This window comes from Sceloporus undulatus, chromosome 11 (assembly GCF_019175285.1).
Source record: "Sceloporus undulatus isolate JIND9_A2432 ecotype Alabama chromosome 11, SceUnd_v1.1, whole genome shotgun sequence".
NCBI lineage: Eukaryota > Metazoa > Chordata > Lepidosauria > Squamata > Phrynosomatidae > Sceloporus > Sceloporus undulatus.
This window is the reverse complement of record NC_056532.1, coordinates 11884068-11910382: the sequence shown is the minus strand read 5'-3', so window position 1 is coordinate 11910382 and position 26315 is coordinate 11884068. Positions and strand designations below refer to the sequence as shown.

Sequence of the window (26315 nt, the reverse complement as noted above, 5' to 3'; positions counted from 1 at the left end):
TAGGGACACCATTTTATAATGCCATGTATTTAATGGGACTTGAACATCCACGGATTTTGGTATCCACGGGGGTCCTGGAACCAAACCCCAGTGGATCCAAGGGTCCATCAGGCCTGCCTGGAAGAAGAAAGCCCTCCCTTCATCTACCTCTTGAGGGAGAGAGAGGGGGCTAGGTCACCGGGCTAGCCTGAAGATAGAGCGCCTCGCTCCGGTCCATCTGCCTTGGTCCAGGCTCCAGAGGTAGGGTTGCCATACCTGAGGACCTCCAAACCGGGACAAATGTGGACAAGGTTTGAAAATGTAGGATTATTTTTTTAAAATTTCCTGGCCAGGAAATTAAAAAAAGGTCCCATTTTTAAACCTTGTCCTCCTCCTCCTCCTCCCAGCTTGGAGGAAGCCTAGGCCTGCTCCCAGGCCAGTAAAGGGCGCAGGGGCCGCTTGGCACCACGGTGATCGCTGCAGTGCACGCGGCCTCCTCCTCCTCCCGGCTTGGGAGGAAACCTAGGCCTGCTCCCAGACCGGGAAGGGGCGGGGGGCCGCTTGGCATCGCAGTGATTGCCGCGGTGCCAAGCGGCCTCCTCCCCCTCCCCGGCCTCGCGGAGGCCTTGGAGGACCCCGTGATTGCGGAGCTGCCTCCAAGGCCTCGCTGTGGCCTGGTAGGGAGCGTCTCCACGGCCGGAGCTCCGACCAGAGAGAGCGCTCCCAGGCCTCAGCGAGGCCTTGGAGGACCCCGCGGCGCATGCGGGGGCGGAGGTGGCCACGGGTGGTGCCGTCCCGGTCTTGGCGCCAAACGGACTGGGACTGGGACAGCACCGCCCAAAGCGGATTGCCCCGCCTACAGGCGGGATATGGCATCCCTACTCAGAGGGAGGAAGACTGCTGGACCTGATCCCCTCCCCTCCCCCACCTCACCATTCCCTTCTCCTTTTGTGTCGTGTCTTTTTAGACTGTAAGCCTGAGGGCAGGGAACCGTCTATTATCCCCTCTGTTGTAAGCTGCCCGGGATTCCCAGTGATTGGGCGGCAATAAAATAAATCGTATTATTATTATTTTATTTATTATTATTATTATATTATTAAGGCCCACTGTATATAGAGTTTTCAAGTAGCCTGCCTCTTTCCAGATCTTGGACACAATCTGTGCAAGAGACTTAAGGTAAATGGACTTTGCCTTCCATCTTTTGGAATGTCTGCTATGAAGAGGACCAGCTTAGCTTGTTCGATTTGTGAGAGGAGGAGGCCAGAGGATGGTTGTGCAAGGCCCCAAACATTTACTTTGTTATTGTTGTTGTGTGCCTCCAAGAAGTTTCCAACAAGTCAATTCCAGAGCATTGAGCCCTGGCAATTCAAGTGGTGTCAAACCTCATTCATTCTTCAATATAGATGCAGCCAGAAACGGTTTGCAAACATTAGAAGCTGATTGCAATTGGCAAAACCTTATACAGCAGAGATGGAGACTATCTGAAAGTCCTTATCTCCATATATGAACCTGCCTGAGGCTGCATCTATACTTTGACACCACTTTAACTTCCAGGGATCAATGCTGTGGAATTGTGGGATTTGTAGTCCAGCTTTATAAAAATCCCAGGATTCCGTAGGAAGGAGACACAGTCAAACGTAATTAAAGTGGTCAAACTGCATTAATTCTGCAGTGTGGCTGCAATGTGAGTTATTAGATCCACCAGAGGAAGTTTCCTCTTGGTTTCTAAATTGTTGTTGTGTGCTTTTAAGTCATTTCCACTTTAGGGTGACCCTAAGGCGGACCAATTGTGGGGTTTTCATGGCAAGATTTGTTGAGAGGGGGTTTGCCATTGTGTTCCCCTGAGGCCAAGAGAGTGTGACTTGCCTAAGGTTACCCAGTGGGTTTTATGGCCAAACTGGGAATCGAAACCTGGTCTCCAGAGTCATGATCCAACACTCAAACCACGATGCCACTATATATATATATATATATATATATATATATATATATATATATATATATATACACACATATACATATACATATACATATATATATATATATATGGAGCTCTTCTTATATGTGGCTGGTAGTTTCCGATGAGAACCCTGGTTTGTGTTTCTGTTTTCCTCTTCTTAAAAGAAACTTGCAGTTCTCATTGTGTTAGCTGGGTTAAACCTTGATTTAAATGTAAACATTCACTTAAATGTATTAGTCTGGAAAATCCATACGCCAAGGGATCTTTTAGCACCCTTGAGACTAACTGAAAGAAAGAAGAGCTTCCATAGACTTGAGCCTGCATTTTAATTTTTCACTGTTTTATTGGCAGTGGTTCATTTTCAGACACTGATCCAGCAACAGTGTTTTCTTTTTAAATGCTTTATTTTATATTGCTACCATTCAGAAGCAAATCTTTCCGTTAACCTACATCCAACCAAAACAACTTGCTTTAAAAGCGCACTTTTTAAAAAGAGCAATGGTTATTTAAGCCGTTGGCCAAAACATCGGAAATGCATTTTGCGACTGAATTTTCAATGATTATTTAAGCTATTGGCCACAACATCGGAAGTGCATTTATAATAACAATAACACCTCTCTAATAATAATAAAAATAATACCTCTCTAAAACAATACTAACTTATAATAACTTACAATAATCAAACTAACTAATAATATATTAAAGACAAGATGCAAACAACAGATTAACAACTGGTAATTTGGAATGCCTATATTTAGTTTAGTCTTAATTTTAATAACTCAAATAAGAAGAAGAAGGGGGGGGGACCCGACGAAGAAACCTTTCAGAATCCCTACGACGTCAAATTTGAATTGTTTGAGTGAAGTAGAAGGGATGTGACACTGAAAGCGCATGGTACATCCCTGATCTGCAGAGAAGTCTGTCTCTAACCTCATTGCTTTTTGCATCACGTGGTACCCTCCAGGCAAGAAAATAGCCTCCCGTAAAACCTGGGCCTGATCATAGCCGGGATAGCTGCCTCTTCTTCTTCGTCTTCCTCCTCCTCCTCCATCCATGATCCCCATGTGCTTGACCCTCACGTGCCAAGCGGTGCCGTCCCTTCTTGTTCACCTGGCCTGATCTATTCAGTGCCTTGAGGCTCATTAGCCTGAATTTTACAGTGCGGAATAAAAGATGTTCCAGTTGTAGGCAGTCTGGATTGATGCCCTTGGTTCATGCGCAGCCGTCAAAGGATTGTTTGCGCCGGTGTCTGGGGTTTGGGGGGGGGGCAGAGGGAAGGGAAAACACAGCATGGAGGGCATGCAATTGAAAACCTTTTGGTATAAACACTATAAGGGTTTGGAGGGGAGAACCGGCATTTTATTTGTGGCTGTCTTTTCTGACTTACGGGGACCCTATATTTTCAGAATTACAACACTAGAGAAGTCCGATCGCCACGTTTTTAATTTTTTCATTTACCAAGCCACTGAAATAAATAAGCGGGCTGCTTTGTTGAAAAATAAAATGAAATAACATTGCATTGCCTTTCTAGATGGAGAGCCGGTGTGGCGTAGTGGTTTGACTATGGCCCTAGAGCTGTGGTGTGCTTTCAAGTTTGTTTCCGACTTACGGCGATCCTAAGGTGTTTTCTTGGTAAGATTTGTGCAAAGGAGGTTTGGCGTTGCCTTTCCCTGAGGCTGAGAGAGTGTGATCTGCGCAAGATCACCCAGCGGCTTTACATGGCTGAGCCAGAGATTGAACCCTGGTCTCCAGGAGTCACCATGGTTTGAGCTTTGGACTCTGGAGACCAGGGTTCAACTTCCAGCTCAGCCATGTAAAACCATTAGGTAACCTTGGCCAAGTCACACTCTCTCAGCCTCAGGGGAAGGCAATGGCAAACCTTCTCTGAACAAACGTTGCCAACAAAACCCCAGGATTGGTTTGCCTTCGGGTTGCTATAAGTCAGAAACAACTTGGAAGGCACGCAACAACTCCAGGGCCATAGTCTAACACTCAAACCACTATGCCACACAATAAAGGTAATACAATTTATTTAATTTTTCAAAAGCAGCAGAATTATTTATGAATTGATAATTGAAAAAAATTAATTTCATAAATGAATTCATAAATGAAAAGATAAAAAACTGGAGATCAGACTCTTCTGTTGCAATTTGGAAAATGCTACCTCTTCCCCGATTGCATTTAATGAATTGAAAACAATATATGCGCAAAATGCTTTCCGATGTGCGACACACAAAATAAAGGAACTTGGAGGAACAAAGTGAGGAAGGTAAATGGATTTGGGGGGATAGTGGAAGGTACAACCAAATGTGTAGTTGGTGCAAGACCCATCACTTTATTCCCACTTTGGAAACTTTGGTCTATTTAGTATCCCTAACTATGAGAACTAGAAGCATGGCTCTTTTTTGGAAGCGCTGGAAAACTATGATTTTTGGTCCTTGCAATCACACCTTTTAACGCATATAGTTGGCAGTCTGGCGGCGAACGTCTTGACCCCGGGCAAAGCGTTGTTGTTTTTAAAATGGCTCTTTTGGCGAGGAGAGGAAAGAACTGATTAAGGTCAGAGCCTGCTTTCTTTAAATAGCCAGCTAGAGATCAGAGGTTTTTCCTTTCCGGCTGCTGTTGGAAAATGATCGTAACACATAGATGATGGCGATGCATCACCAAACGGGGATCAGAACTGAAAGTGGGCTGCACGATGAGGGTTGGACTAGATGATCTTTGGGATCCCTTCCAACTCTGAGATGCTACAATGCAATGTTTATGAAAGATGTCTTTGTTTAGTTCCTCCTTCGTTCTGAAAGTTGTGCAACTTTTTCTTCCTTTCATCCACCAGCAGGGCCACAATTTTCTGTGCCACAAGGGCAAGAATCTTAAGGCGCACACCTTCCTTGCTATGCCTGAAGAAGTCTCTTTAATTTTCAGGTTTTGGAACAGAGATCGCATGATATGGATCAATATTATTATTATTTTATTCACCTTCGTCCCGCCTTCCTCCCACTACCAGTGAACTAGTGAGTGACTTCAGTTCCAAGAGTCCTGGGTTCAAGGGTTGCCTTTACCATAGAAACACAACCTACCTCTTATCTTCACCGACAGCATAGCGATGCTAACAGAAGTAAGCATGACCTACTCCAATTGGTAAACCCAGCTAAAGCGGATCCAGTAAACATATAGGATTTTTGTAATTTCACAGCCATGTTTGGTGGGAATATGGGAGAGGGCCTCCTTGGTGGCTGCTCTCATGCTTTACAACAGCTTCATTTGGACTGCTAGGATGCTTATTTTGATGAATTTTTAGGAAGTGATTGCAAGGGATTTAATAGTTTCTTTTGTTGACTTCTCAGCCAATTGCATCTTACAAATAACTCTTTGTATGTTTTAATGTATACACTTGTATGTGCTTTTATTATTTTTCCAAGCTGCCTTGAGTCATGGTTTTGGTCAAAAGGTGGGTTAATATTGATAGCAATAATAATAATAATAACAGAAAGGAGACAATTAGCCGGAAAGTTATCTAAAATGGTGATGTAAAAATCGGACCGACAAACACATAAAACGTAGTATGTCGACTATAAGTGTGGTTGAGAAAAGAAAAGACAAAACTTGGATTATAGATGTAACAAATGTGTGTATATACATACATATGTACAGTGTATGTACAGTGGACCCTTGCCTTACGCGGGGGATTCACCGTGTAAGGCTAATTCCGCATATGCTTGAGCCCCATTTGAATGGGGCTTGTGCGCGGGAGTGCATGGGGCGCCATGGGTGCGTGCCCCATTTATTTGAATGGGACATGCAGCCCCTTGCGTCCCGCACACTTCCCGCGACTTGAATGCGTATGCTCAAGTCCGCGTAAAGCGAGCCCGCGTATAACGGCATGCTGTACATGTGTGGGTGTATACATATGCATACACACACACACACACACACACACACACACACGCATATATTCCTTCTCTTTGTCCTTGATTCTGCTGTCCTCCATGATTGCCACATCTATAATCCATGTGTGTGTGTGTCTGTATCTCAAGACCTACAGTCAGATTCAGCACTCTGGAAAAGAAAACAACTGTGGTTCCAGTAGTGATAGGTGCACTGGGACCAATTCCAAGCAGACGGACACAATATATGAATGAAATGTGCTATAGATTGGCTTCTGGTAGCACAGTTGCAAAAAGTGACACTGCTTGGAATGAGCCACATTACCCAGCCATGCCTCACATCTGAATCATTGATCGTCCGACAACAATAACAACGATGATGGATAGATATGTGCTTACTGCAGCAATTGTCAGTTTGTCTTCTGTCGTCAGAAAAATTTGGATTTAGACCAGTGACCGCTATTAAAGATGAAACCATTCCCATCAGTCAGAAATTGCAATATGAATAGTGCCAAGAGTAATGCAGTGCATCGCTTTAAAAAGCCCGTCGTAGTCTTAACATTGCTTGAAGCTACCTTTGGGATTTTCAATTACGTTTGAAAAGTAATGGTCCTAGTTCTCCATGGGACGGCCCTCTGTTTTTCCACTTCATGGGGGATTTGTAGCATGTTGTGGCACCTGAGCGCTCTGACAAAAAAGGCTAAATATCTCACAAAGCTACAGACTCCAGAACTCCATAGCATTGAGCAATGGTAGTTAAAGTGGTATCAAACTGCATTATTTCTGCAGTGCAGATGCAGCTGTAGACTAGTGCTCCTCCAAGTGAAGGTTCACAGGCTGCCTCTGGTCCCAGGAAAATGCAGATGCAAAATAATATGGCACAAATACGGTACCAGTCCATGGGAGAAAAAAAGTGCTGGTCCATGATAGCAGATAGCTTGAGAAGTATTGATTTAAGCTGCATCTGCACTGCAGAAATAATTCAGTTTGTCACCACCTTAACTGCCATGGCTCCATCCTATGAAACCCTGGGATATGTAGTTTGTTGCGGCAGCAGAGCTCTCTAAATGTCTTATGGTGGGCTCTTGGTATCTGCTTCGGTTTGATTCCAGGACGCCTCACAGATACCAAAATCCACGGATGTTCAAGTCCCATGAAACACAATGGTATAATAAAATGGTGTCCTTTATATAGAACGGCAAAAATCAAGGTTTGCTTTTTGGAATGTATGTTTTTAAAAAATGTTTTCAAGCCTTGAATCTGGGAATAAAAAAAGTCTGTGAATGTGGAGGGATTGTGCAAAAGTACATATATCCAGACTCCCATAGGATGGAGCTGGCAGTTAAAGCGGGGTCCGGCGCCATTATTTCTGCAGTGCAGATGCAGCCTAAAAGGCAATGTTGAGCTAAAAGGACCAGTGGCTCAACATGGAAGCAGTGTGCCTTGGGTTATTGGGGAACAGGAATAGGAGAAGGCAGCTGTGTTCATGCTCTGCTTGTGGGTTTCATAGTAGGCATAGATCTACTTGGACACTGTTGGAAGCTGAAGTCTGCACTAGTGATGTAATTTCTACCTGATTTAGCATGGCTCTTCTTTCATTTTGATAGGACCATTTCCAAATGGCTTTAAAGCTCCACTCTGCAGCGATGTAGATTTGATGTAGATACCTATCCATCATCATTGTTACTGTCATTGGACTGTCAGTGAGTCAGATGTGAGGTATCACTTGATAATGTAGCTCATTCCAAGCAGTGTCTCTTTTTGCAATTCTGCTACTGGGATCCAGTTTCTAGCCATTTCATTCATATTTTACCTCTCCGTCACCAAAATGTTCCTGATGCAAAAACAGGGAGACTTCTTGAGGAATCCATTGCTCTCTGCCTACAAAGAGGCCTCTGACCTCTCTGGAAAGGAGACATATTAGATTGCAAAAGAGGAGTCCCTGTTGAGATGCAAATAGACCTCAAATTTCCTGGACTCTGAAAATCTCCCTATTGCAGCATGGCCAGAAGAAAGAGGAATCTGCTGCAAAAGATATCCTCCTCATCATAACATCTTTACTAAGGACCGAAACATGCAGGCATCTATCTGACTTAACATCTCCAATTGTTTTTCCTCCCTTCCTGTTTGGCTTGTAACATCTTGCCTGACGAAGAAGCCCATGAAGCTTTGAAACCTTGCACATTGTGCATTTCGGTTGGCCAATAAACGTATCCTTGATGGATTTTTGTTTTCATTCATATATTGTTGATTTAAATTCAGGTCGCTTCCGTGACTTGACTTGGACACGACTTGGCAATAAGTGATGCTCTCATTCAGTTCGACTTGCAATGTCTGTATTTTTTAGCAGCTAATGTCTTGGCCTAACTAAATCCAGAAACAGTAAGTGCATTAGGCGATGGACTTGAGGTCTGCTTTGATTTGAATTCAGGCTGCTTCCGTGACTTGACTTGGACTCAACTTGGCAATAGGTGATGCTCTGACTCAACTCAATTCACAGCTTCTATATTTTTAGCAACCGATGTCTTGGCCTAACTAAATCCGAAACAGTAAACACATTAGGCGATGGGCTTGAGGTCTGCTTTGACTGGAATTCAGTGACTTGACTTGGACTCGACTCGGTAATAAGTAATGCTCTGACTTGTCTTGACTCGCAATGTCTATATTTTTAGCAACTAACATCCTGGCCTAACTAAATCCAGAAAAGCAAACGCATTAAGCGATGGGCTTGACATCTGCTCAGCAGTCCATCTTCACTGCACATTGGAGGAGCCTTCTAAAGGATCCTTCCACTTCAAGCCCATTGCCAGTGCATTTGCCAGTGCATTTGTTGTTCCCCTTCGTGCTCCACCACCCCACATTATTGGGGTGAGTCTTGCCTGCTGCTGCTCTTAGGAAAAGCTTTAGAAAGCTCCTCTGATGTGCAGTAGAGACAGGCTGCTGAGCAAGTACAGTGGGCCCTTGGTATCCCCTGGGGTTTGTTTCCAGGACCCCCCGTGGATCCCAAAATCTGTGGATGCTCAAGTCCCATTAAACATAATATCGTATTAAAATGGTGCCCCTTCTATAACAGGGCAAAATCAAAGTTTGCTTATGGGAATATGTATATTTTTAACGTATTTTCAAGCCGCAGATGCTTGAATCCATGGATAAAAAATCCATGGATAAGGAGGATTGGCTGTAGTTCTCATGCAGTCTTGATAAATTGCCTATGAGAATTTAATTTTTTTGAAAACCTAACTTTTTGCACATCTTGATTTTATAGTTATTAATAAAATTCCATACACTCCACCACCTCTTCCTTTTTTAATTTAATTTTATTTTCTGTTAAAGTTGGTTCCCAGGCTTGAAAAGATCTTGCAAGGACTTGAGGCTCAACTTGAAGCTTGAAGGTAGAGACTCGAGACTTGGAGTAAAGGCCATTCGCACATCACTGTCACTTTGTGTATGTGTGTTTGGTGTGTGTGTGTGTGTGTGTGTGTGTGTGTGTGTGTGGCACTCTTTTTTCCTACCCTTAGCTGGCTGCTTCTGCATTTAATAGCACACAAAAGTAGGTCAAGAGGACACCAGCCATTGGCAAGATTAGATTTTTTTTTATAAGCCTTGCAAGCGCAGCCCTGTGCAAATGCCACACGAAAGCGGAGAGGGCATGCCCAAAAGATCTGTTAGTGCTTTGCTGGGTTTTGTAGACTGAGCCCCATACCCACTTCTCTGGCATTCAGGACTCTCCTGTACCCCCTCTGCCATGCTTTGCCCCTTTGCCATCCAGCCTGGGCATCCTTGATGGTCCAGCATTTCGAGATACGTATCTGTACCCTCAGGTTGATGTACATTGAAACCAGAGGAGCGGGAACTGACGCTGGTCATTGGAAATATGGTTTTGGAAACAAGTTGCAATCCCAAACCTACAAAAAGTAACTAGCTGCTGTTGCAGTTCATTAAAAAGTAACTTCACTTTCCCTAAGAAACTTGGTAGAGGAGAACTTGGTGTGTACAGTCGGTCCTTTGTATCCATAGATTCTTTATCCATGGATTCAACCATCCATGGCCTGAAAATGTTCAAAAACACAGAAATCCCCAAAAGCAAAAGTATCACAAAGTAGCAATATTGTCTACTGTTAAGACTTGGAAATGCGTGAGCAATGCTAACGAAGTCTTTGCGAGAAATACTTTCAGTGAGTACAATTCTCTTGAACTGAAATGTGCGTGTGTGAGTCAGATGTGTAGTATTCCGCTTTAGATCCTTTTTACAGTATTATTCAGGATTCGCATCTTCAATGTGTGCTCACTTCACATGTGCTCAGAGGTACCTTGGTTCTCATTTCTTAGCACATGCCTACCTAAGCACCCAGACCTCATAAATGGGACCATGTGGCCTAGCAAAGAGCACATGGTTTGGTAAAGAGACACAAAAATGTGGAATTCATCTGCCTCTGCCTAATTTTAGAGCCATTTGAAAGGGATGGATACTTGGCCTAGGGCTTGGGAAGCTTATTTTGGACCACAGCTCCCAGACTCCCCCAGCCAGCATGGGCCATTTGTCACAAAACACCACCACCACCACCAAAACTGCATTATTTCTGCAGTGCAGATGCAGCCCTTGTCTTCATTGTATGGAGCTGAGAAAGTTCGAATCTCTGCAGGATGTAGCTCCTTATCTCCAGTCATTGGAGATAAGGGCAGAAGCAGCTCTGTGAGACGGATGGGGAAACGTCTGTGATCTGGGTTAGGCTTGCAAGAGCTTTATGGTGGAGATGTGACTAATGGATATATTAGCATAAATTATAGTATCGGGGTCAGTTTCCTGTGGGAATCTCAGGCCCTGGGGCCTCCCCATACAGTCATAGAGCTGGCAGAGACCCCAAGGGCCATCCAGTCCAACCCCATTCTGCCATGCAGGAACTCACAATCAAAGCACCCTTGATAGATGGCCATAAAGACCTCCAAAGAAGGAGACTCGCACCACTCTCTAGTCTAAGGCAATGTATTTTACTGTTGAACAGCCCTTACTGTTAGGAAGTCCTAATGTTGAGCTGGAATCTCTTTTCCTGTAGCTTGCATCCATTGTTCCATATTCTATTCTCTGCAGCAGCAGAAAACAAGCTTGCTCCCTCCTCAATATGACAAAACAGCGAGTATGTTTGTGTATATATCTATGAGAATCTGTATATATGATCATCTTTTCCAGGAGTACTTTAGTTTTGTCTTCCTGCAGGATGGTGGGTTGGACTAGATGGCCCTTGTGGTACCTTCCAGCTCTGTGGGTCTATGTAGATTAACCTTAGTTGTGTATTCCTGCATGGCAGAGGATTGGATGAAATGCTCCATGGGGTCCTTTCCAGGTTGAAGTGTGCTGTGATTCTCTCTCATTGTGCATTATGCATGGACCTGGTCTGTTTCTTTCTTTTTTTGTGGCAGTGCAGCTAGCATTCTCGCACTGAAGTTTTAGTTGCTTAAAGAAGAAAATTTTGGATTGGTCAGGCCCCACCTGGAATATTGTGTCCAGTTCTGGGCGCCACAATTCAAAAAGGACGTTGAGAAACTGGAGCGTGTCCAAAGGAGGGCGACTAAAATGGTGAATGGTCTGGAAACCATGCCCTTTGAGGAACGACTTAGGGAGCTGGGGATGTTTAGCCTGGAGAAGAGAAGGTTAAGAGGTGATATGATAGCCCTGTTTAAGTATTTGAATGGGTGTCACGTTTAGGATGGAGCAAGCTTGTTTTCTGCTGCCCCAGAGACTGGGACCTGGAGCAATGGATGCAAGCTACAGGAAAAGAGATTCCAGCTCAACATTAGGAGGAACTTCCTGACAGTAAGGGCTGTTTGACAGTGGAATACCCTCCCTCCTTCCTCAGAGTTGAGTGGATTCTCCTCCTTTGGAGGTCTTTAAGCAGAGGCTGGATGGCCATCTGTCTGGAATGCTTTGACTGAGAGTTCCTTCATGGCAGGGGGTTGGACTAGATGGCCCTTGTGGTCTCTTCCAACTCTACGATTCTATGATTCTATAATGTCCCTCTGTGCTGCCATGCCTTTCACCTCCTCTCCTTTTTCTTGCATGTGTATGTGACCATAGTGTGGAGATTTCCCCGCCGCCACCCGGTGCCCAGTTGTTGCGTCTGTGGCAGGAGCATTGCGGAAAGAACCTCTTTCCACCGTCGGCACCACTGTCTGAAAGCCGGTCGCAGGAAACAGTCACTATGGCAACCCTAGCTTTGGTTCCCAAGGAAACCGGCAAAGTTTTCACACATGTAGAATATGAAATCAGCATCGGGATCTCTCACTGGTGCTGAGAGCCCGATCCCACAATGTTGCCACAACGTGGCATCACCCTGCTGCGCTCTGGGACGCCATGCTGCAACAGGCATAGGCTTGGGCTGGCTTTGCATGATTGGGTAGATCCATTTCCTTAAGATGGGTACCCAGATCTTTGCAGAATCTCTATTTCTGTTCCTTGGGCACTTTACGGACGAGGGCTTTATTGTAAGTTTTGCCATCTGAACCTCCGAAGTTTGAGAACCAAGGTTTAGTATTGGAATATATACCCATATATACTCAACTCTATAAGTCGACCTCATGTATAAGTCAAGGGTCAAAAGGATGGATTTTGATAAGACCCAATGCTAAGTTAACCGTAAAACTTAGGGGGCATGTAACAAAGAATCTAAAAGATGAAGCAGAGGAAAACAATGCCAAAGAACTTGCAAAATTCCAGCAGGCATAATTATTTGTGCTCAATTGGTGCACATTTGCACACATTGACTTTGACAGTTAATATCTTCACTTTCCTAACTAAAATTTCTAGACGGATACCGTGAGTATATTCAGTAAGTAAAGTCTGTGGACTTCATGGGAGTGGATTGGCGAAACCTTAGGATACATCTACACTACAGAAATAAAAAGATATAGCCGTGTTAGTCTGCAGAATCAGTTTGCAGGGAGATCTTGGGACTCACTGAAAGAAAGACGTTGGCAGCATGAGCTTTCATAGACTTCAGTCTACTTTCCAGATGCGTTTATTCTCAAATGCATCTGAGGAGGTAGACTGAAGTCTACGAAAGCTCCTGCTGCCAACTTCTTTCTTTCAGTGAGTCCCAAAGGTGCTACAAGATCTCTCTACATACTGTAGAAATAGTGCAGTTTAACTGCCATGGTTTCACCTGCAAAATCCTGGGATGTATAGTTTTGTGAGGCACCAGACAGAAGGCTACATCATCATCATCATCATATTTATTTCTACCCCGCTTTCCTCCCAAGACTGGGATTCCAACGCGGCTTACAGTCTAAAGTACACAATGCAGTTAAAACCTACAGATTGACAATTAGAATAGTATGAAACCATTACAGTATTTAAAAGATCATTCGTTTAAAACAGTGGTTCCCAACCTTTCTAATGCTGTGACCCTTTAATACAGTTCCTCATGTTGTGGTGACCCCCAACTATATTGGAGTGGGGTCTTGGTTCCTAAGACCATCGGAAATATGTGTTTTCTGATGGTTTTAGTCTTCTCACAGCATTCCAGAACCTTCTGGATCCAGTCCTGTTCCACTTTGTCGTTCTGTGCCTTCAAGTCATTTCTGATACACGGCAGACCCTAAGGATTTTCTTGCCATGATTTGCTCAGAGGGGGTTTGGCATTGTTCTCTTCCGAGGCTGAGAGAGTGTGATTTGCCCAAGTTCAAGTGGGTTTCCATGGTTAAGTGGGGATTCCAGCTCTGATCTCCCAGAATCCTAGTCCAACACTCAATACAATATATGATAGATCTCTTTTAAATTAAAGTTGGTTTAGTTGCTTTTTAACTTTTGTATTAACAGGATTTTTAAGAATTGTATTGTGTTTTTGAAGTTGTATGTTGCCTTGGTTTCTGTACTGGGAGAAAGGTGGGATATTAATCAATCAATTAATTAAATTTTGCCTTGTTTTGCCTGTACTGGAGACATGAAATGGAGTTAGTGGGTACAAGTTGTTAAAAAAGTCTTGCAAGACTCGGTATGCAAGAGGTGGACCATGTTAAGAACTGCATTAGGCCCACTTAGGCTGCTGCCACACTGCAGAATTAAAGCAGTTTGACATTGCTTTCACTCTCATCACTCCATCCTATGGAATCCTGGGATTTGTAGTTTGTTGTGGTGCCAGGGCTGGGCTTTGAAATCTCAGGCATAAGAGCGGCAAAAGGTTTGGGCTGCATCTACACTGGAGAAATAATCTGGTATGAGACCACCTTAACTGCCTCGGCTGAATGCTATGGAATTCTGGGAATGGTGGTTTGTTCCAGCACCACAGCAGAATGGCAGTTAAACCCCTGTAAAGTTCACTGACCAAGGTGACCAATGCCCTCACCCCAAAATGTAGGGCACTCAAGCAAAAAATGTAGGACATGACCAAAAATAAAAGCTAAAAACACCCATGTAATTATAAATCCATGCTTCTTAGCCATGATCCAAATGGAGGACATTTTGAAATTTGACAGAAGAGGGCATATCCTGGAAAAGGAGGAGGATGCCTGGTCACCTTGTCTCTGGTCCAAAATAGCTGGACTGAAATGCCCAGAGTTCCAAACCAAAGCTGCATCCACACTGAGGAAATAATCCAGTTCGAGAGTAATTTAATTGTCCTGGGTTAGTGATGGGAAATGCTGGGAACTGTGGTACACTGTGGCCCCAGAGCTATCTCTGACAGGGAGTCACATAACCCTCCAAATGTAGTTGAACTGCAGTGCCCAGAATGCCTCACCAGGTGCATCCACACTGAGGAAATGGTCCAGTTTGAGGCTGCTCAGTGCTGGGGAATCCTGGGAATTGTAGTCTATTGTGGCCTCTGAGCCATCTCTGACAGAGAAATCTCAATGTCTCCCAAACACTAGCATTCCCAGGATTCCCTAGCATTGAGTTAAAGCAGTCTCAAAGTGGGTTATTATTCCTGAAGTGTGTGTGAGAGAGATAAAGGCTGGATTCATTTGTTAACTCACAAAAGGAGGATCTCTGTGTCTGAAACACACTGCTTGGACTGCCAGGGCTCAGTGCTATGGAATCCTGGGAACTGTAGTTTATTGTGGCACCAGAGCTCCCTGACAGAGAAGGCTAAATGCCTCACAGACACCAGAGTTCCAGAGCATTGAGCCTGGGCAGTGAAAGGGGTCTCAAAGTGCAGAGAGGGAGGGAGAAAGAAAAGTGAGGGAGTGTGAACAAGTCGCTCACCTGGGCGGAGGAGGAGGAGGAGGGAGGGAGCCAAGGGTAAGCAGCCAGGACCATCCAGAGGAGCCCCTGCTTTTCCTGATGATCGCAGCCTCCTCCTTTCCACCGCAGGCTTCAAAGGGCCAAACGGCCGGCAAGAGGCTCTGCTCCCAAGCAACGCCGCCTCTGCCTCCTCCTGGCCCCGAAGAACCCCTTCTGCCTCCCTCTCAGCCCTGAGAGGCGGCTCTAGGCTCCCCCCCCCCCACACACACACATTACCTCACTGCTGGTCCTAGGCGACCCCTGGGAAAGGGCCTTGCGACCCCCAATGGGGTCCCGACCCACAGGTTGGGAACCACTGGTTTAAAAATAGAATACCATTTTAAAATGATAAAATCATATCATAAAGTATAAAAACATATACTTTAAAACAACGCACCACGACCGCTCCGTAGTGAAAAGCTCACTGCATGTGCAAGCTAGCACAGCAGTGCAAATCAATATTTCTCCCTGATCTGTTAGCTTTCTGTAGACTACGGATTTTTTTTCCTTGTAGGTGAAGCATTCAAAATCATGCCCTTTCCACCCATAGTGTGAGACGTATAGGTACATAATCTACCATCTCAGTCTGCCTAACCTGTCGCAATACTCTTTTTACATGTGCTACTCCAGTGTTTGCGAGCAGTTTGCTATTCCCCTTCTTTCCCCCCTTTTTTGTAGTAAGACCCTTAAGACAGAAACCTCCTTGAATACAAATGGCACGGCACAACGCAGTTCTGGAGGCGAGGCAGAGCGAGAAATGCCCCCGGAGCTTTTGTTTTCTTCACCCAGACGCAAGAATGAGCGACTTAATTACAGTCGGCTGTAAAAATGGGAAAATATTTGTACGGTGACAAATGCGAGCCACTGTGCAAGAGACGCTGGCACTCTTATTTGCCAAAGTTGCGGCAGGCGGGTTGCACCCGGATGCAAGATTTTGCCACTTTGGAAGGATGTTGTAGCAAACAAACCATCCCTTGAAGACAGTCATTTAGTCCCAGGTTTTGTATTGCACTTCTTTCTGGTCTTCATCTAGGGATCCATTGGATGGAAGGGACACCCAGAGCTTGTCTATTCCACCAGGGACTAATTTCTAATATCTAGAAAGCTGAATATCATTTGGCTATCCTATTGTGATCATGCTCAAACTATGGATTGGAGAGTGGGAAGGAATAGCACAGAGATTGAGGTTGCATCCGAATTGCAAAATTATCCAGTTTGGCACCACTTCCATTGCCATGGCTCAATGCTGTGGAATTCAGGGAATTGTAGTTTGTTGTGGCACCAGACCTTTGTGTGTGTTGTGTGGCTTCGAGTCATTTTGAACATGTGGCACATATTCCTACCTAAAAAACCCAGGGAATCCATCTTCTGTATTATCAGTGTGCAAATTCAATTGATGACTCAGTCTATTGATCTTTCGGGAACTTGCAGTACGACGATGGGTTGCTTTCTTCCAGGACACGTCATCCTCGACAGGTAAACGGAGGCGTGTAAGAAACTCTGGTAGGGTACAGACAATTTAGAGGCCTGATTCTTTGCTCCTTGTCCAACCCACATGGGCAGGAAAAACAGTGATCCTTCGGAAGGGTATGGGTAAGAACCACACTTAAACATGTATTTAAATATGTATGTATGTATGTATGTATGTAGAGAGATGAGCCATCAGCGTGGTTTGAGTGTTGGACTACTAGGACTTTGGAGACCACGGTTCAATTCTTGGCTCAGCCATGGAAACCCACTGGGTCACCTTGGACAAGTCACACTCGGAAAGGCAAGGGCAAACTTCTTCTGAGCAAATCTTGCCAAGAAAACCCCATGGTAGGTTTGCTTTTCGGTCGCCGTGCGTCATAAATGACTTGAAGACGCACAACACACGCACAGATAAACACCTCATTGCAGTTCCTCTGCCCCTCCTGAATTCCCTTCTTACCCTGTCTGCAGTTGGCACATATGTTGGCACCTCCAAAGTCAGCTCTAGCGGTTTGGATCTGGCCCCATCCAGCATGCCTCTGGTTTTTAATAAAATATATATGTTGGGGCGTCCCCCTCTCTGCTTTCTGATCAGAGTATGGACATTTCCCCTCCCCATTGAGACATTCAAGTATGATTTGGTAGCCATGCCGGTTGGAAATAACTGTAAAGGTAACAGCAGCAAAATAAGGACAATCCAAACCATCCAGGTGCCAAATGCAGTTTAGGGATGCAGCTCTGCAGCAACAGCATCCCAGTGTTGTAGGTGCATGGTTGCTACAGCAACCACTCCCTCGAGAGAGAATGCCTTGTGTGTGCGTGTGTCATATAATTTGTTTTATTATATATTTACAATATACATTATATGCAAGCAAACATATATACATTGTATAGTAATCAAAAATTAACCATGGAATATGATGCAGAGCTTAAGGTAGAGTGATGACTTCCCGATCTCCAAAGCAAAGGTTGAGTTTTCCCATATATGAAATGCTTGGGACCAGACGTGTTTTGGATTTTGGAACATTTGCATATACATAACACACAATCTTGGGAGATGGGACCCCAATTCCCAATCTAGAGACTTTTCTTTGATGCATATGACTAGTTTATCTATTTCAGCCATTCCCGTGACTTTCACAATCCATTCTTTTGTCACTATTTTTCCATTTTTGGACATACGGAAGTCCTGCCACCAATGTTTTGGATTCCAGTTCCTGTAATTCCTGACTGTTGGCCAAGTTGATTGGGTCTTCTGGGATCTGAGGTCCAAAATAAATGGAGGACCAAAGGTTGGGAACCACTGCTCTGGAGTGTACCCCTACCTAAGTCTATATCCAGATAAAAAATTATACAGTACCTAGATTTGTTTTTTGTCTTTGTTTAAAAAAGGAATAATTGCATCCCTGTCCCCCAGTCATGCTCATAAAATGGTATTTGCTTGCAGTTTTCAGCTGTGTTAGCCTTGAGGTCACCGTGATTGCTTTCCAGGAATTAGGATGGAAGTTAAATGAAACGGGTCATGTTGCCTGGTTTATGCCCACTGATGGAAAATGACTGAGCAAACATTTGGACCAGGGCAAATCTCTGTAAAAGTACAGTGAACTCTGTCCCTGACTTCATTCTTTTTGGCTCAGCTCAGAGAATATGTCCAATTACAAATGCTTAACTCATGCGTACCATTGCAACAAATGACAGTTTGCAACTGCGCAGCAAAAGCAGAAGCAGAGAATTGTGGTTTGGAATGGGTTTTGGGAACCTGAATTGTTTGCAGGTTCCAATGTAAAACTCTTGAATCAGATTTCAGCCAGGGTTTATCAAAGTTTGGAGCAAGTTGTGTGCCAATACAGTCCCACCCTCTCCCATCCGTGTGCCCATGTTGGAAGTTGTCTCCAACTCAGGATCTGACTCTGGTTTTAATATCCAGGTTTGGAGAAAGGTCTTAAAGCCCAAACTTTGGTGCTCCAGGGGTTTTGAACTTCCAACTTGCAGAAGTCCCAACCAGCTTGGCCAACAGGCAAGACTCCTGGGAGCTGAAATCCAAAATATCCAGAGGAGTAGAGGACCAAGGTTTGGGAAGCACTGCCTTAAGGCATGCCAGTTGGGCATCCATTGAAACTGTTTAAGAAAGCAGGGTGTTCTCACCAGAGCTGTGCATGCAAGAGGGAGTGGGAAGATCCATGATTTGTTCCTGTGCCAATAAAATGTGGCTACTCAAAATGAGATTGTTAATTGGAGATTGTTAATAGTGCATTATGTGTTGTGCATCCTATACTTTGCATTGCGCTTATGAACTGCTGTTGTGCATTTTTATCTTTGTTCCCGGGCCAATAAAATGTGGCTACTCAAAATGAGATCGTTCATGTTGCATTGTGTGTTGTACATCCTATACTATGCATACACTTTGCGGCTATGAACTGCAGTTGTGCAATTTTCTCTTTGTTCCTGAGCCAATAAGACATGGCTACTCAAAATGAGATTGTTCATGGTGCAATATGTGCAATACGTCTTGTGCATCCTGTACTTTGCATTGTGATTATGAACTGCCATTGAGCCTTTTTCTCTGTAATGGACCTGTTGTTTGGTATAGTTTGGGGAAGGGCGATGGTAAAACCATAGGGGCTGTACAAACACTCTATGCCACCCCTCGAAGCACTGGATTGGGGATGCGGCAACTGCACAACCCAGTACGAAAAGGAGCCGCGGCTCCTATCTGCACTGCTATGGGCACCATAAGCACCATGTTTGGGTGCTGTGCATGAGTGATGTCATCATGGTTGCATATCAGGCGTGCGCCAAGATGGTGCCTGGGTGCCGGTACAAGAGTTTCAAGCATGTAAACGCTCAGCCCATGCTGAATCCTAGTTTGGGTCCAGGCCGGCACAAAGTACTAGTCTGTACACCCTCATAATTTGGATCCTAATCCATGGAGGGTCTGTGGATTGGTGGTTCTCAGGTCTGGGAACTGGGTAAGATGTCTGCTCTGAATGGTTGCATTTAGCTGAAGGAGCAGGTTTGTAACTTAGGAGTAATCTTGGATCGATCTCTGTTTCTGGAGCCAAGATTACTCCTAAGTGCCGGCTAGGAGTACTTGGGCCCAGCTTTGTCTGATGTGCCAGCTATGCCTTTTCCCAGTCAAACAAAACCTACTGTATACTATATATTCTTGTATAAATTCAGAAAATTTAGTCAAAAATACCAGCTTTTTTAATTAGCATTATTCTTTAAGTCAAGAGCATCTAGATTTCTGTACATAACTTGTACAATGTATGACATTTAAATGTATTTTTTAAAAAAGTCAAAAATTGATCCCCCAAAATCCTAAGTCGACTTACTTTACAGGTACTGTACTTTAAGTCTTATTAAAAAGGGTGAAAAGGCAAGAGTGTCATCTGTCCTGGAAGCACCGACCCTACTCAACTCTCCCATCCATCCAGCCTTCAGGGTGAGCAACCCTAAATGCCCACTGGAAGTTTTTTTCACATGCTTTTTCTTTGCTTCATCCTTTAGATCCTTGGTTACATGCCCCTACATTTGACCCTCAACTTATCCACGGGTCATATCAAAATGTGTGATTTTGGCCCCAAAACCTGCCCTCGGCTTATACATTTGGTCGACTTATAGTCGAGTATATATGGTAGTTCAAGCACTGGGGAAAGGACTATTTGGTCTTGGCAAAAGTCTGAATTGTTGATTTGCAAAGAGCTTTTGGAATTAGCCTAAGAGCATTGTGCATCCCTATGGCTCCGGCTTAGCTGCATTACAGAGCTGGACACAGCACCCTGGAAAGTTGCTATATCAAGTTGTCTTACACCAAACCAGAGCATTGCTCCATGTCGTCTCCTCCGGTGGGCAGCATCCTACCCACCCTCAACATGACTGAAGTCTTTTTTTTAAGTCAGCGTTCTGTAGTTGACTGAACAGATCCGTATATCCGGAGTGACCTGGTTGGAGAAAAGTGCTCTTCCCTTTTCCATGTGTTGTTATATTTATCAAAGACAGCTAACCTTTGAGCCTTGATGGGTACCTTGCTACTTGATGGGCACCTTGCATTTGTCCCTCTCATTCTCTCCTCCCCAATATCTGAATTAGCCACCTTTCCTGCAGTGTCCTTCCAGCTTGCCTGACTGAGGCTGCATCCACACTGCAGAAATAATCCGGTTTGGCACCACTTTCACTGCCATGGCTCCATGCTGTGAAATTGTAGTTTGTTGTTGTCCCTTGGGGGCTGGCGTAACTGGAGGGAGCACATCATTTGGGGCGACGGGGTGGATTTGAATCTTGATTCAAGAATTCAACCTTGATTCCAGGAGTTACTTTTCTTTTGCAGCTGGCTGTATGTAAGCGGGCTAGACAGAGGAATTATTTGCTGGTCCATGCTGAATTTGTGTGTTCAGGGCGCATGGTTGTTGTGACTTTGAAAGCAGAAAGCTCTGTTTTTAATTATATTTCCCTCTGCATGGATTTAGGAGGGAGTCAGGGAGATATTGACATATTTTGAGGCTGGTTTCTGATTCCTAGTGCCTTCCTGCATGATTTCAGGGTGCAGAAGTGTGGAAGTGAGAGTTTGGGAAAGTTACTTTGGGGGAATACGGCTCTCAGAACCCACAGCCAATATACTAGATTTCTCTACTCAGACGCCTGACTGAAAGACAGACACTTTTCACATGAAGAATATAACTCAACCATAAGCAGAAATCCCAAATAAGTCTTCGATCTTATGCCTTGCGAGCCGACTCCATCAAAATCAATAGGACTTACTTAAGGGAAATACTGTACATTGCGGCTGGGAGGCTTAATGTGAAATATCTCGTTTGATATGTCTGTCTTTCAGAAGTGGAACACATGGGATGCATACCTCGGTGCTGTGATTGCGTGGGTGGCATGGAGGGAAGCCGGCAACACTGCAGACGTGGGTTTGCCAAACCAGAGCAGCTGCTGCTCTACCCTCTGATTTACGTTGCTTCTCAACAGGAGGAGAAGTTCAAGTTGTTCACTTCTTGTTACTCTGGAGCCGTGCTAGTGCTGGACATGGAAGAATGGGTGCGAGGGTGCAAACAGAGCTTTGCTTAGATTGTGTGTAAGAAAGGGGCATGCTTTTGGTAGAGAATCATAGAATCAGAGTTGGAAGGCAACCCAAGGGTCATCCAGTCCAACCTCATTCTGCCATGCAGGAACTCACCATCAAAGCACCCCGACAGATGGCCATCCAGCCTCTGTTTAAAAACCTCCAACACACGCTGAAGGAGGGTATCCCACTGTTGCAACACCTCTGTGAATCGAAGTTCTTCCTAATGTTGAGGTGGAATCTTTTTACCAGTAGTTGGAATCCATTGCACTAGGTCCTATTCCCTGGAGCAGCAGAAAACAAGCTTGCTCCATCTTAAACATGACAACCCTTCAGATACTGAGACATGGCTCTCATGTCCCAGTCTTGGGAGAAGGGTGGGATATAAATACTACTACTGCTACTACTACTACTCAGGTGGCCCCTCAACCTTCTCTTTCCCAAATTACTCAGCTCCCTAAGCATTGCCTGATAGGGCATGGTTTCCAGGCCCTTCACCATTTTAGTTATCTTCCCCTGGACATGTTCCAGCTTCTCAGCATCCTTTTTGAATTGTGGTGCCCAGAACTGGACACAGTAGTCCAGTCATTCCTTACATACAGTGATCCTGTGGCAGTTTTCTTGACAACGTTCTTCAAGGGAGTTTGCCATTGGCTTCCTCTGAGGCTGAGAGAGTGTGACTTGCTCACAGTCACCCACTGGGTCTTCAGGGCTGAGTTGGGATTTGACCCCTGCTCTCCAGAGTCCTAGACCAACGTTCAAACCACTCCATCATGCCAGCTCACATTTTTGTAGTATGGCTCTCCAAATCCCATGGTGTCATGCTGACTGCAGGATACTGGGAGTTGTAGTCCAAAAATGCAGCTATGTTCTGACTGTGCATGAGCCAGCTTCTTATAGCATACAATAGGTGGCATTCACTGGGACTTGGAGCACGGTGCCAATAAACTAAACCAAGGCTCTGCCAGTGACCAGCACTGAGCTAGTTAGCCTAACGGTTTGTCTCATTATGCACCAAGCTTCCTGCACTCCATGCCACAGACAGCAGTGCCTAGTGGTGACACACAAGAGCCCTGAGTCAGCCTTGGAGCCCTGGGATCAAACTCACAACCTTGTGGCAGTGGTGCAATGCCAGTACTGCAGCCACAAGGTTTTGAGTTCGATCCCAGGGTTCCAAGGTTGACTCATCCTTCCATCCTTTTGCAGGTCAGGAAAAGGGGGACCGACCTTGGGGGGGGGGGGGGGGGGCAATTGGCTTACAGATTGTAAACGGTGTAGAGAGTGCTGAGTTCACTGATAAGCGGTATGGAAATGTACATGCTACTGCTAAATGCTACCAGACATGGGTAACACTGTTGAGCAATACCTGCTGTCAGATGCCACAGGGAAATGTCCCCTTTAGTGCTTTAAGACCAAGCTACACCAGGGAGCCTGTTGCACTCAAGACTGGCTGCGTTGCACTACAAATGTGTCTCATGCTTGGTTTGAGTGGGCCTCTGGAGTCTCCACTCAGACCACAGTGGTGGAGGAGCAGAGTCAAATCACGTGCGGCTGGAGGACTGATCTCATCCTTTGGAGCCGCTCTCGCTGCCTCCCTCCCTCTCGCCCACAAATGCCGTAGCGACGTCACGACTGAACTTGATTCATGCATTCATGCTTCCCAGCCAGCCTGGCTTCTGCGTTGCAGGACTTGAGTCCTTCATCGGCTGCTCTGCTGCAGGTTTGATAGTTTGCGGGAAGGCTGGACTGGAACATTAGTTACAGCAAAGACAAGGGCTGGGTTAGAAGGGCACAAAGAAGAGGAAGTGTGCAGCCGTAGGTCTGAAAATAATCTCTGTAAAATTGCCACTGACCCACGATTGGCCCTTTGAGTCTCTTCCAACTCTTCATAGAATACTAGAATCCAAAGAGACCTCCAAGGGCCATCCAGTCCAACCCCATTCTGCCATGCAGGAATACACACTCAAAGCACCCCTGACAGATGGCCATCCAGCTTCTATTTAAAATGGAGAGACCACCACTTTCCGAGGCAATGTTGAACATTTCTTATTGTCAGGAAGTTCTTCCTAATGTTTAGGTGGAATCTCTTTTTCTTGTACCTTGAATCTGTTGCGGCTCTGGAGCAGCAGAAAAGAAGTTTACTCTATCCTCAACAGGACATCCCTTCTAGTATTTAAACATGGCTCTCATATCACCTCTTAACCTTCTGTTTTCCAGGCTGAACATACCCAGCTCCCTAAGTCACTCCTCATAGGGGTTGATAGTTTCCATACCGTTTTTCTTCTCACCATTTTTCCACACGAATTCAAGGTGCAATGCGCACTAGAGCATGTTTCATTGAGGTTGCCCTTCCCCGGTGCACTATTGGTGCACTAAAAACACACTAGGTACATGAATACTAGAACCCTTCAGGTTCCCCATTCACCTGCCAGGTCACTTAGTATAACATTTAAGCCTGATGATAGAAACCTTTACTGATTTAATGTATTTAATGTTTAGCTGGTTGGCCAACACCACTGGTTTAAATCTGCACCTGGCCCTCCGAATATGGTTAGTTGTTCGCTGTGTTGGTAATCTGCATATCCTTGTTTGTATATATACTCTCACATTTTCAGATTAGTGTTTCTAAATGGATATTGTGTTGTTGTTATGTTTATGATGATGATGATTGGAGTGTTCGCTTTGTAGACCTTAAAGCGCAAGGAAAAAGAGTATGAACATGAGATGGAGCGGCTGGCAAGAGAGAAGATTGCCACACAGCAGCGGCTGGCAGAGCTGAAGAATGAATTGAGCCAGTGGATGGATATCTTGGAAATCGACCGGATTATCCGACAGACAGTTCAGCCAGAGGACGATCAAGCATCTACCTCGACTGCATCAGGTACGGCAGAAATGCCTCATGGCACCGTTGTTTGGTTCTAACTGCACCATGCTCTGTGTGTCTGCACATTTGTGCACCTAAGAGCAAAACCTGTTCATGCAAACCTGTTTGCTTGCTTAAAAACACTGTCCATTCCTTTGCTTTTATTTTCTTGACATGAGTTATTGCTTATACTCATGTGTAAGTCAAGCAATTTTAGTCCAGAAATTGACCCAAAAAACTCCGTCGGCTTATCCATGGGTCAGTGTAAGTACAGTACAGTCAGCCCTCTGTAGCCACGGATTTTATATCCACAGATTCAAGCATCCATGGTTTGAAACATACAAATTCCAAGAAGCAAACCTTGATTGTTACCATTTTATATGCCTAGGCAGGAAAATGGTGGCGACAACTCTTTTGCTCTTGTCCTCAAAGGAGCCCCAAGTGGAATTGGGCTTTGAAAGATTTGAATAAGACATCTCTGTATATGACAGTTATATATGCAGTTGTGTTTGGTCATCTTTTCTGGGTTAAAATTCAATGTTACAAGGTATAGTCACTGCTAATATAGTCACCATTTTCTTTGCTTTGCCTTTTCATCCGTTTTGATATGCATGTGTTTATTTTTCACCCCCACCTGTGCCTATTAAGTATTGCCTCCGATTTATCCACAGGTCATATCAAAATCCATAAATTTTGGCCCCAAAATCTGCCTTTGACTTATACATAAGGGTGACTTAGGTGCGTTACAGACCACCCTAAAGCGGGCGATCTACCACCACCGCTGCCATTAGCTGCAGCGGGAAGCCCCAGCAGCCAAACCGCAAGGTTTCCAGCCGCAGCGAAAAAGGAGCGCTGAAATGGCGCTCCTTTTTGGCCCCTGGAAGTGGCGCCGCGAAGCGCGAGGTGCGCACTCGCGGCATCACTTCCGGTGCACGTCTGGACGCTATGCATCCAAGACGTAAAAATGGCAGCGCCCATGTGGATGGACGCTGCCATTTAGGACGCGCACCGCGCGTGTTGGAAACGGGGCCAGTTAGGAAGGGGCAACCCTTCCTAACCCTAGCACGCCCCTTCCTAACCCTAGCACGCGCGGAGTGCGTCCTAAATGGCGGTCTGTAACCCACCTTAGAGTTGAGTATATATAGTACTTACCATAGTATTTAAACTAATGCAAGTAGAAATGAGCCCTAGGAAAAAACTTTCTCTTGTCCATAGCACGCTGCAGAAACAATCCAGTTTGAGACCACTTTAACTGCCCTGGCTAAATGTTAGGTAATTCTGTGAACTGTAGCTTTGTGAGACATTTAGCCTTCTCTTTCAGAGCACTCTGGTGCCACAATAAACTACAGATCCTAAGATTCTTTTGCATTCAACCAGGGAAATCAAATGAGATTCTTTCTGCAGTGTTTTGGACCACTGTCACTGAGAATAGCTGCTGAGGATTCTTTCTGTTTGTCCTCCATGCTGAAATCTGCTGCAAAGGCCTTATTCTTACAGAATTGGTCAACCTGGATCTGGACCACGTCAAATATTCTACCAATCACATATTCTATCAGTCCCATATTCTATCAATCACATAACAGAAGAATTATCTGGGCAGTTTACAATTCAAGTTAAAATTATGAAGAATACTCCCAGTTTTTCTAACAATATATATATAATTTTTGATTGATTTATTTTGCAACTACTTTCCTTGCAAGTAATCAATCACATATTCTATCTATCAGTCGCATATTCAATCAATCACATACTCTATCAGTCTCATATTCTGTCAATCACATATTCTATCAATCAATCACATATTCTATCAATCACATATTAGTCACATATTCTATCAATCACATATTCAATCACATGTCATCCACATGTGAATG

The 26315-nt window shown here is 44.7% G+C and overlaps 1 protein-coding gene across 2 annotated transcripts in view; it reads left to right on the top strand.

The window, feature by feature from the left end:
• Nucleotides 1-26315, top strand: part of MNT (MAX network transcriptional repressor) — a 71967-nt gene that overhangs the window by 43923 nt on the left and 1729 nt on the right. For both annotated transcript variants that reach the window (XM_042442612.1, XM_042442613.1), the window contains exon 5: nucleotides 24267-24459. In XM_042442612.1, the coding sequence (XP_042298546.1) occupies nucleotides 24267-24459 (193 nt within the window). The remainder of the gene's footprint in view (nucleotides 1-24266; nucleotides 24460-26315) is intronic.